This window comes from Parasteatoda tepidariorum, chromosome 6 (assembly GCF_982258835.1).
Source record: "Parasteatoda tepidariorum strain Cologne lab strain chromosome 6, Ptep-v5.0, whole genome shotgun sequence".
In the NCBI taxonomy this organism is placed as follows: Eukaryota; Metazoa; Arthropoda; class Arachnida; order Araneae; family Theridiidae; genus Parasteatoda; species Parasteatoda tepidariorum.
In genome coordinates, this window is record NC_141760.1 from 84,182,809 (window position 1) to 84,195,458 (window position 12,650).

The 12,650-nt window shown below is 27.1% G+C and overlaps 1 protein-coding gene across 1 annotated transcript in view; it reads left to right on the forward strand.

Moving 5' to 3' along the window:
- Positions 1 to 12,650, forward strand: part of LOC107443846 (tryptase alpha/beta-1) — a 34,597-nt gene that overhangs the window by 14,218 nt on the left and 7,729 nt on the right. Inside the window, exons 2-5 of the mRNA XM_043041741.3 lie at positions 3,475 to 3,685; positions 7,631 to 7,706; positions 8,516 to 8,742; positions 10,931 to 11,028. Of these exons, the coding sequence (XP_042897675.3) occupies positions 3,671 to 3,685; positions 7,631 to 7,706; positions 8,516 to 8,742; positions 10,931 to 11,028 (416 nt within the window). The 5' untranslated portion in view covers positions 3,475 to 3,670. The remainder of the gene's footprint in view (positions 1 to 3,474; positions 3,686 to 7,630; positions 7,707 to 8,515; positions 8,743 to 10,930; positions 11,029 to 12,650) is intronic.

A 12,650-nucleotide genomic window follows, 5' to 3' on the forward strand; every position in this document is an offset into this window, starting at 1 on the left:
TTGATCACGAACTGTTAAAATCTTGCATTTTTAATCTTTTCGAAAACTAGTAATAATTTAATTATGATGAAATATATTTTAATATTTAAATAAAATGGAATATTCTTGGAATATATATAAAACGAAAAAATTGCATAGAAATATTTCGATGAATAGCATATAAGAACAATTCTGACTGATTTTTAAAATTTTCAGCTTTCTCAGCAAAGCAAAATGAAATGAAATGTTATTGAACTGTGACCGAGGAAAAATTATTTCGCGTGATGAAATGATTTAATAAGTAATTTTAATCTCTTATGTAGGATTAAAGTTTAATAAAATGGGATATAAAGAATGGAAAGTTCATCTAAAATTTTATTGCTTATTTCACACTGTTTTATTCTGCGTCATATGAATAATGTAATATTTTGTAATTTGAATTAACAATTTATGCGTTCTAATGAGGACAAATAGATAAATGTTTATTCCATTATAATTTATAACATTCTAGTCTAGGCTTAAAATGTTTTATTTACAAAAGATCATACTTAAATTCTGCAAAATTCATAAATTTTTTTTATTTTTAATTTTAATAGCTTTTTTTTACTAACGATCTTATGCAATTTTCTATATTTTAGTATTAAATTATTTTATTCTGGATATCATATAAAATGTTTTTGATATCAAATCAAGATTATGTTTATAATAAAAACCATGCAGTTAAAATATAACAATTTTAAAATTCCTACATGGTGAAAAAATTCTGATAAAGTTACTACATTGTATGGTTTTAACATTTCTGGTAAAAAAACGGCAGCATAATTTTTTTTTATTAAAAATTTTTTAAATTAAAATTTTTTTTATTAAAAATTTTTTAAAATTTAATTTTTTCCCGTTAATGATTTATAGGAAATTTTTTGATTATTCTGATTTTCAAAAATATAGTTCTCATAATAACACATTTAGTAAAAAATTCAAAACTGAAACGTAAATTTAATCGAATAAATGGTTTTTATGCCATTCTCTAAGGCTTGGCGAACAAGCTCTAAGGTATCATGATAAAATTACCAAATTTTACCGCTTATCAAATTTTAACACACATTATAAAACCATATTTTATTGTTAATTTTACAAAAATCATTGCAGAACCGCATCGGTGAGATTTACGGAGCTTTATTGGTGTTCCCATAAAGCTAGAAACACGTAAATTTTACCATTTTCTGGTAGTTTTAACCATATTTTTTTCTCAATGTCGATTGTTTTTCTCATGCATCTAACAATTTAATTTGATTTACTAGATGCATTAAACTTCCAAAACATATCCTTCTACGTTGTATCATAATTAAGTTAAAATTTGATACTTGATATTATAGTTTGATTTGACTTTTTGAATCTGGACAAATTAGTCATTTTCATTGTTATAAACTAGTTTTTAATAGAAATGGTTTTGTTCATTACAAGCATCCTTAAATTTTTTATTTATTACTAAAACTTTCATTAGATTCAAAGTGAATTACAATTAATTATGGTAAAAATTATTGTTTTTAAATGAGGATCAAAACATTTCTTTTATTATGGTTTAAAATATTGTTTTTAACATTTCTGCAATTCAAATCAAAAAAAATTTTCTTCAAAGTTTTAATTAATATATAAATTTTTTTTCTAAAAACCTTATAGCTATACTAGAATTATTAAATATTGATTTCATGACTATTTCAAGAAGACAATTGCAAAATATATGCAGAATAATTTATTAAATGAAACTAATTGTCAAAATATCCAGTATGCCTGATAAAGTGTTATTTTTGGTATTGTCCTAATAGGCAATCTAACTGTGTAATGCAGTAGGTAGATCGCGTATTGGGACATTACCTTATTTTTTCATTAAATGAATTTTATTCCACAAATGTCTCTTTATCTACATAGAAATTATTCACGGCTAACATTGTAGGTGAATTTTGAACTTCATTTAGGAGGTTTTGTTTGATTTATCTTTAGGACACTATTTAAAGACAACATTGCACTGTTAAGCAATTTGGAGTACGCTGAGCCACAACAGTGAATAAAATTACGGCCACCTAAATACAAAGCCAAGTTAAACCATGTTACCAAGCTTAGTACTTTTTTTTAAAGTTGGTTATGCAAAACATTTGGCTCAACTTGAGCAAAGAAAGGGTTGAATTTTATTTTTTATTAATATTGCAACAAATTTGTGCAATAATACAACACAAGAATGGTTCAATTTTTCTGAAAGTAGGATAAAAGTAGAAAAAATTGCCTTGTCAAAACACTTTTTTTATTGTCGTAATTGCATTTTACAATGCAAAAACTTCCCGGTAGAATAAAGACCAAATTTTGATTAAAATCGTAGTTTAAGAAGTCACATACCCAAAAAAACGATCAAATCATCGAAATTTTTTTTTGGTTGATTTATTAAAATTTTAAGCAATCCCTAGTAAACTAAAAATATATTCATATAACTCTATGTAAATTAGTTAAAAATTTGCGGGCAGTTTCAGGTAAGAAAGTAGCAGGAAAAATTTTTTTTTATATTATTTTTTCACGCGGATGTTTTTTTTTGTCCGTGGTAACAAGTTATTTTAACACTACACAAAGACCTTTATCTAGTGAAGCTAGAGCGTTGAAGTTCACTTTTTTATAATCATCATGATATAGATAATAACACTGCGCAATTAATTTAACTATTTAAAAATTATCAAAGTTTTAGCAATATATTATACTTGTGGAATGGATTGAAGGTTTTTATTCTTCTTTGATTTTTTTACATAATTAGTCATAGAAGAATTTTTAATCGATAATCACATAATTGCTCAGATTTGTAGAATTGATTATTGTAATCATCAAAAGGAAAATCATTTTAAAGAAATAGTCAAATAATAATAGGAATTAATGTCACCGTCAATAAATAATAATTTTAAAAAAAAGTTAGAAATGAAGGAAATTTCTGTGAAAGTTTTTCAGTCATTTAAAGAAAACGGTTGTCAATAATTTCAGCCATTGATGGCAGAAAATATTCTAAGTTTCTAAAAGCGCGCTAAAATCAAAAACTAAGTTCAATGATCAGTCCATTTCTACCTTCACCTTGACCGACGCGTTTTCTCAAAACGAAAATTCGATTCTTCAACTCCAAAATCCCATGCATGCAAAAGTGTGAACCATGTTCTTAAACAAACAACAAACGCACGATGAAACCATTCCTTCGACCGATTTACCTCATAAATAAGTTTGTTTTGCATTTTCACTCTCCTCATTATCTCATTCAATCAAATGTAAAATTACTCGACTTTGATGGAAAAAAAAAATCTATTTAAAATGGCCTATATTCATAATTAAATATTGTGATATTGATTAAGGGCGACCCCGGTAATGTGTGAAAAAGACAATGACACTATAGTTAAAAGTATTTCCTATCTAGTCCTGTTTGGTCGCTTTTTTTAGAGCCTTCCCTCATCCAATCTATTGTTCTGTTTGCAGAGGTGTTACTGTTGGTGGTTCGTAGTGTGTGTGTCCTAGTGACCCATAACCCGCAGCTGCTAGGTATCAGTTTTGAAGCCTCATCGCCTAGGCACTTGCAGCCCAGGCCTGCGTGGGTGCTTGATGGGTAAAGTTGACAGCAAAAGAGAGCCGGTTTGAGGCCGTGCTTGCATGCTTAGACAGTGGGTGCACTACAATGGATACAATGCAGGTAATTTGTGATTGTTTTAGCTATTGTTATTCTCATGTAAACAAAATGTGTGCTTTATTTTTTAATATAAATCAAAATTGAAGATCAGTATAAATTATATCAACTTTAAGGAATGGCAGCAGTATATAAGAACTCGAATTGTGATTATATTTTTATCAAATTATGAATGTTTTGTATACGCTATATAGGTATTTACGTATCTTGGGAAGGAATGCGTTCCTTTGATTAAAACAATTTATGCAGCTTTTTTTTACATGTACTTTAAGATTACTATTATTTTACTTTGTTTATATTCTAGACATTTTTTGTTACGACAACACGAATTAATGTAAAGTAAGTTGGTGAAATTACTATACATTATTTTGCTGGTTTTTATATTCTTGACAATGTTTGTAACAATAGGAGACGGGACTTTTAATAACTTAGTTCACTGAACTTAGCTCACTAACTTACTATACCTTATTTTTCAGGGTTTTTGTATACTTGACATTGTTAATTACAACAACACGAGGATGGACATTCAATAAATACGAAGAACTGAACTTAGTCATAAACTTACTATTTTAATCTATGAATACGAAAAACTGATTTTTCTTGTTTTTGTTTTGTTAGAAAAGTGACACAGAGCTAATATTTTAGTATTTTTGAACACTAATACTGAACCATATAATTGTTATATTGAACTACAATATCTTTAAAATTTTTCTGGAAATTTACTAGTAAGATATTTAACTTGAATCCAATAACCTAGTGAAGTTGACTTAAATTTTCGTTTACCATAATATTTACCAACTTGGATATTCAAGTGGTTCAAACCTAATAAATGTACTTACAGTACATTATGGTTCATTATACTCTGTATTATCCCGCTAATGTTTAAGTCGAAATTTTAAATTAAAAATTTGTATATCGCTACATAACATAAAAAGATAATGATCTAAAATCACTGCTAATTGTTACTGGGGTAGTAGTAGTGGCAAAAAAAATTAGGGTAAGATCCTTATTTAAAAAATAAGATCCGAAATTCATTAGACGACATTAACATGGATTTAATAAAAACTATAACGGTACTATGCCTGCACATATTTATATATTTATCTTTCATTTTACAGTATTTTCATTTCCTTCTATTTTGATTAGTGTTATATTTAATATACATTTACTAAATTTATTTTCAACTATTTTTTAACAATTACAATGTTTATTTATAACGTTTATTTATTACTTAACGTTTATCATTTGAGTTATTTTCGTTATATTTTTATTAAAATGAAAAATACCAATCATGATGATCTTTTTCACAAGTAACTGAAGGTGTTGTTCCTTTATAACATTATAAAGTAATCCGATAATATAATGTTATTAAGTAACATTTTATTATAAACATATAAAGTTACTATTTTACAATTATTAAATAATAAATAAGTGTAACCGTAAATTGAATAAGAATTTAGAAGCTAACTTGTGGAAGAAGTTGAAATGGTAATCAAGAAAAAGGATTAGACTTAAATTTTATCCCAATTGTTTCGGAAATGAAATCTATAAAACTAAATCTGTATGAATGAAATAAAATATTTTGAGTTCTTTTAAATGAATAAATTTCAGTTTCGAGCTATAAATGTATTAATCTTCAAGAAGCCAAAATTATTGATTCCGACCGTTAGTAAGAAGCAAATAGCAGAGGCCAAAACATTCTAGTAATAAAAAATCTTCAAATAATTGTATTAACGAAAATTATATTAAATTCAAATAAGTTGATTAATAAAAATCTAAAAAAAAATAAACTATGAATTTCTTTCTTGAAAACTTCTTTCTTTATGAATGCAAAAAAAAAAAGTAAAAAAATTGTGTTATGACTACGTTTCTATTTCTCTATTAAATGTTAATATGTAGTAGAATTTTCAGAACTGATATGTTTTACTAATAAGGCTTTTAATTGTTTATATCTAAAGCAATTCTAATAATAATAAAAAAAATATATAATAAAATAAAAAAATAATAAAATAAAAATAGTATAAAAATGATATAATAAAAATAATTTAAAAACAAGAAAAATACGAACGTACTTTTTATAGTACTAAAATGGTAAATGTATCTTGTATTGGAAGTTGTTTTTAATTCATAATATTAAAATATTAAATGTAGTAAAGGCTTAGATTAGTGTATTTTTGTTCTGACACAAAATATATGTTCTGTTCTAACCAAGTGTTTTGTTATGTAAAAAGAAAAAAAAATACTTTGGGACTGTAATATATTGAACTTTGAAAAGTCAAACAAGAAACAACGTATGAGATTGCTGTAGATTTAGAAATAAGCAAAAAAAGAAGTTAAAAATACAATTGCATGGATTTTTGAAGCAGAAACAAGGTGTATTATTTTTTTTAGTTCCTTCTTTATTCTCTCCTTTTTTTGGTAACTTTATGTCTATTTCTTTATTATGCAAACGAAATTGCTTCACTTTTCAAAGTTTTTTATTAGGATAAAAAAAGTTAATGGCAAAGATATGTCACTAGCATTTCAACCACAAGAATATACGAAATGTAATAAAGTAAATAATCAAGCTATCACTATTTCTATGTAGAAAACAATATGCAATACTTTTCCTCGTGGAAAGTTAGGTGTTCTTCGTAAGGGCTGCTTTAGTTTTCCAAATAAACATTTTTATGAATTATTTAAACGAATTCATATTAGTGCTATAATATTTAATCAACGTTATCAATTTTAAAATTTGCACAAATAGGATTAAATTATGAATTACGTGATAAATAGATTAAACATTGAAATGTTTGTTTTACTTTAAATGTTGTTATTCGATTTATAATAATTTCTCTATATGTCATAAAAACGGAAGAGCAAAAGAGTTTTTTTTTCTTTTCCTTTTCGTTTTGTAATTCTAATAATTTTGTAATATGTCTAATTATTCTAATAATTTTCTGATGAACTGTGATTTAAAATTGTGTGCCGTATGAAATTATAAATGCTTCAATAAATATTCATATTTTTAATTTTCATAAACTTTCGAATGTACATTTTGTTTTCCCCAAATTTAAAAAAAAAAAAAAAAAAAAAAAAAAAAAAGCAGGAACATTGACAATTGATATCAAAATAATCAGTCAAGTGCCAACCAGTTGTATAGTGATCAGAAAGCTGACCTTGAGTCAGAAAGGTCGCGGGTTCGACTCCCGGATGAGGCATGGATGTTCTTTCATTCTCTTCTCTGCATTATGTGTCCTTCTTACTGAGGGAGCAATGTTGACCCGCCTACTATGGTGCCCAGAGGAGAGTGGCCAGCAAATCTGCTAATAAAGACCAAAGTTAATATACAAGTAGGCATAGGAAAAAAAAATATTCAAGTCATTCCTGTAAAAGGCACTTATCGGTTATATGAAGTTTATACAGATAATCGGTTACTGATGATAATACTCATTGGTGTATCAAATACGGCATTATGGCGACCATTAATAGTAATGGTCGCCATATTGCCGTATGCCATATTGCTATGGATATATGGCATATGAAAATACCACGATCTTTATTGATAACGATAATAATCTAATGCTATAATATCTTGATTTCGTGAGTGTTGATATATTTTATTTGAAAAGCGAAAATATTTATTAATACAAAAATAATATGAATTAATTTAAGTTATCGTGGTATAATGTTGATATTTGTTGACAATGCATCGTGATATTAAAATTCGGCTGTTATCGTTTACTGGGAGAAAATGTTCGTGTTGGCGACAACTCGGGAAAGCAGTCGCCATTTCAGATAAGTACCTGTCTAAAACTTTTAAGTCTAAATTATTTATTTTGAGAAAAAGATATTAAAAAATTTATAGATGATTTTTGCTCTCTCTATGTTTCTGGCTTTAAAAATTCATAAAATAATTTTCGAATATTTTTTCTTTTTATATTATGAATTTTGTTTATTTTCTTATTCTAGATACATTTTGCATACATGATTATCATATGGTTATTAAGCCCAAGCGTAGTGCTCACTCAATTTCTTTCAACCATAGGTAAGTTTTCATTACATATTCTAATGTTCTACATATTTGAAGTCTATTCTTTGTTACTATCGATGGCAACGAATTCTGATTGAATAAATTTTGAAATTGCTTTCAAACTTATTTTATTTCCTTTCACGTAATTAGAAAAAAATATGCAAAAGAATATTTTAAAGCTATAAAGTGTATTTTTTGAAAGTGATTTGAGTTGCAAATCATAAAAGCCACATTACGTTTAACTAAATAGATGGTGCATTTTTACCAACTTTTGGGGGCAATATATGAACAATTTGAAGCATCATTTAAAGTCTTTTGTGTTTTCTTTTTCAAATAATACGTGATGAATTGGAAAAATTAAATTGTGTAAACAGAGTGTAAACTTTCTTAAAAGGTTTCAAAAAGTAGAGTCAATTTGAAAGTTAAAATTTGTATCTCGTTCTTGTTTTCCCGTTATGCAGAAGCGAGTAAACGACAATACACACGATTTGACCATCCTTCCATAAAACTGTGCTTTAACCGTAAATATAAATGCTTGAACCGTAAAAAGCCGTTTTTTTACCGTTGAATACTGATGTGGGAATTAGTCTTTTATTCTTAAAATTATCTTAAATTAACACGGTAAATTTTACCATATTCTAGTAGTTTTGATCATACTTCTTTTCTCAGCTTAACCAGTTCTCATACATTACTGATCAATTATGATTTGTGGGCAATCAGTCCTCATACATTTCTGATCAGTTTGTTGATGGTCAATTCTGATTATTTGATAACAAGTTAGCAATTCGCTGATAAATAAGCACTTTTTTTTTTAAATATTCCAGCCGCTCTTAGAAGTCAGTGTCATTGCATGGAATACTGGGAATGCGTTGGATCTGGTGGAAAGCCATATTCTTATTGCTCATACAGCAGCAAAGTATGCTGCTTCATTGATCCGAATGCTGTGTCCATAGGAATCTTACCTATTCAGAAGAAATCTGAAAGTTGTGGAACCAAAGGTCCTCATGATGAGAGAGATGGTTTTACAGAACCTGGAGAATGGGCCTGGCATGTAAGAAAACATATAATTTTTTTTAATATTTTTTATCGGAAAAATAGGATAGTTTTCTCGGTCAACAAAATTGAAATTCTGCTTCAAAGTCTACTGTTTCTAAATTTCTCACACTTTACATAAGTTATTTTTGAGATGAGAGACATTTTTGCTTTATTAAGGTCAAATAGTAGAAAAAGACGTTATTTTTATTTCATTTTTAACTAAATAAACGTTCATAATATTTTTATCAAAGCAATTTTTTTCCATATAAGTAGTTTTTTTAAAGTAAAAACGCAAGTTTTTTAATTAAATAAGAATTTATTACGTGTAAATTTTTCTTTTAATCCTTAGGTCATTTCTTAAAAAGAAATTTCGTTTTTTATTTTTAAGTGTCTAACTCAGCATTTAAACAAGGAAAATGCTTTTATCCTCCATAGAATAATTAATATATGTATATACATTAAAATTCAATTATAAATATGCAAATAATGCCGATGCCTCGTTAATTCTGAAATTTTTCAACAACTCACTGGTTACTTCCAAATGTTGCAAACTAACAAACTCTTATGTAAAGTAAGACTGATATTTTGCTTACAAAATACTTTAGAAGATACTTTACGAAATACTTTACAAAATACTTTTTTATTTAGTTACAAAATACTTTAGAAGTAACTACTGTACTTTGAGAACATATTTATAATGCATTTCCCTTTGTAACTTTTTTCGTTTTCGACGAAGCATTTTTATTCACAAATTAATATTCTAAAAAATAATAAACAAAATTACTTAATTTTTAAGTGAAAAGATTGTAGTATACAAAGCTTGAAACGAAAGATACTAAGATTAATCTAATCAGATCAGAATCTAAAGGTCATACATTCATACTCTAAATAAACTGAAACATTTTTTAGATGGATTTGGATTCTAGATACACAAAACACAAAGAGGGAGTAGGCTGCAATTTGGAAAATATGATCCTAATTGTATAGGAACAGGAGAGCAATCGAAAGTTTGAACCCCTTAAAGTCAATTTCAGTTTTTGTGCATTTCTATATATCTTTAGAACTATTCAGATGAATCAACAAATTTTTGTTCATATAGTTATAAAATTCAATTATCATAAAATATTTCCAAGCAAAAAATTATTTTTTAAAATTATTTATTTTATAATAAATAAATTTAATATTATTAGAAAAAGAAATTAACTGTTAAGTGTACTAAATTTTACAGCATTTTAAATTGGTAATTAACGAACAGCTTGAATTGGCAATTAAGAATATATTGGTAATTGGATTAAAGCTTTCAATCGATCTCTAATCTTCTTAAAATATTGGAATCTTGTCTTCTAAATTGTCGATATCTTTTGAGGTTAAAAAGTCCAATTCCGCTGCCAAAAGGTAGGTTTAATTAAGAAAAAGTATGTTTTGTGTCAGATTTCGTAACTTACAATATCTTCTTCACTCAGTAATGCGCATATAGTCAGGTACTCAAGCCATTAAGATTAAGCACTAGTACGTAAAAAGCTGATAAAAAAACTGAAAAGTTATTCAGAATGTTCACCTTTTTTCTGCACACTATTCGAAATAATAATAGGAATAATATATTTAAGAATCAAACCCTTAAGATTGAATAGTTTAGTAAGTGTCTCTCCGATCACTGAATCAAAAATAGATGGTGCTAATTTCTTTAAAATTTAGCCTTCCGTGCATATCTCTTAAATACAATTAAATTTTACATGCAATTAAAACCTTAATTTTTTATTATTTATATTATCCAAAGGCTTTTTTTACACTTAAAAACGTCTTAGAGTCTACAGTTTTAAACAATATCAAAATTCTAATATACGTTTTTAAACAATATCAAAATTCCAATATACGTTTTTAAACAATATCAAAATTCTAATATACGTTTTTAAACAATATCAAAATTCTAATATACGTTTTTAAACAATATCAAAATTCTAATATACGTTTTTAAACAATATCAAAATTCTAATATACGTTTTTAAACAATATCAAAATTCTAATATACGTTTTTAAACAATATCAAAATTCTAATATACGTTTTTAAACAATATCAAAATTCTAATATACTTTTTTAAGCAATATTAAAATTTTGATATACGTTTTTAAACAGTATCAAAATTTTAGTATACGTTTTCAAAGAATACCGAAATTCTAACACATAAATTACTTGTTTACTTTAGGCTGCAATTTTGGAAAAACCTCAAGACCTCTACGTATGTGGAGCATCATTAGTCGATGAATATTGGATTCTTACGGCAGCTCATTGTGTTGATGAATAGTAAGAAATATGTTTACTTTATAACAAATCGCTCAAATGTTCATGAAGTATAAACAAATTGTAAAGTCAACTCTCAAAAATGAAATTCTCACTTTTGACGATTCTGCAGTCCTTGAGTTGCATTTTGTTAATATCGAGAATCATTTCGCCAAGAAATCACGTTATTTGGGAAGAAATGCGAACTGTTTCCTTGACTTGGAACCTAAACGCTGTGCATTGTGGGAGCTAATTAACTAGAATGTCAAAACTGAAATAAAAACTAGACGATCGAAACTAGAAGAATGATGACATAAGTCGACCGATTGTATAGTGGTCAAAGAGTTAACATCAAACTAGGAAGATCCCGGGCTCGAATCCCATTCGGGCATGGATGTAATTTATCTCTTTGTTCAATCTGTCTTTCTTGTGTTGTTGGGGTGATGTTGATCCACCTATATGGAGCCTACGAAAAAGTGATCAACAATGGTACCGAGAAGTGGTGATAGTTATTTCGACACTTTGACGAAACGTTCACTCGGAGAATATACCGGAAAGTTCGTGAGATTTGAGTATCCATTTTTTACAATGCACTCCAAAAAATAGTAAACCATTGACCAATAATCTAATAGACGTTAAGAAGCCACAATTTTATGGTGGCAATGTGGTCACCAGCTGTTTTAGCTGATATCCATGTATCGGTTGATATGATTTCAGTTCTACGCTCGATAACTTTGCCATAGTGTTTTAATAATCAATTAAGTTTAGTATAAACTAGAATAATTAATTAAGTTTTGAAATATTACTCATATTAACACATTTTTGTTGCTTGCATTAATTCTGAAAATAACATTTTAAGAAGGTTAAAAGATTATGAAAAAAAATAAGTCCATTGCACATTTAATTATGAAATCATCGTTAAATGAAAAAGAACGTTAATATGAACATTAAAAAATTTCAATACAAATTAAGTATTGCAATGAACATGAAATAATGATGAGAATAAAGAAAAATGAATAATAATAAGCAAAAAATAATGAGCATCAAAATGAATAGTTAAAATTTTATGCATTAAAAATTTCTTTGAACCGTGAAGTTTGTTCCATTAGCAATAATTTTATTATTGAATAATATAAATTAAAATTTTTCATATCATAAATCAAGTGCCCCATTGAGGTATAAGAACATGACTATACGAAGTCAAATTTTGTACAATCCAGCCTTTTTCATATTTTTATTTCTGAGGGTTATTTATAAGAATCGGGAGCTCATTTTTCAGTAAAAAAGTTTTCGAAACTTGTAACAACTTTAAAATAGGGATATCAGAATCCAGTACAATGCTGTCAGAAACTGTTTGTTTATTATTTCATTGGAAAAAAAGAAATGTCAATTTCTAGTTTCTATTAGCTCGATGCAACAAAGTTCAAAACTATTTCTGAGAAACGCAACCAAAATTTAAAGCTTCATGTGTACTATTTGTTTTGAAACTTCTTATTAGCAGTTGTAAATTAAAAACCTCACATTCCCCCAACTTGCAGTTCAGAAACAAAGCACTACATTATATATCACGTGATAAATTTTATTTTGAAAATTGCAGAATTCGTATCAACCAGTCATCAGTGGGATTTGAACCTGGGTTACTTCAT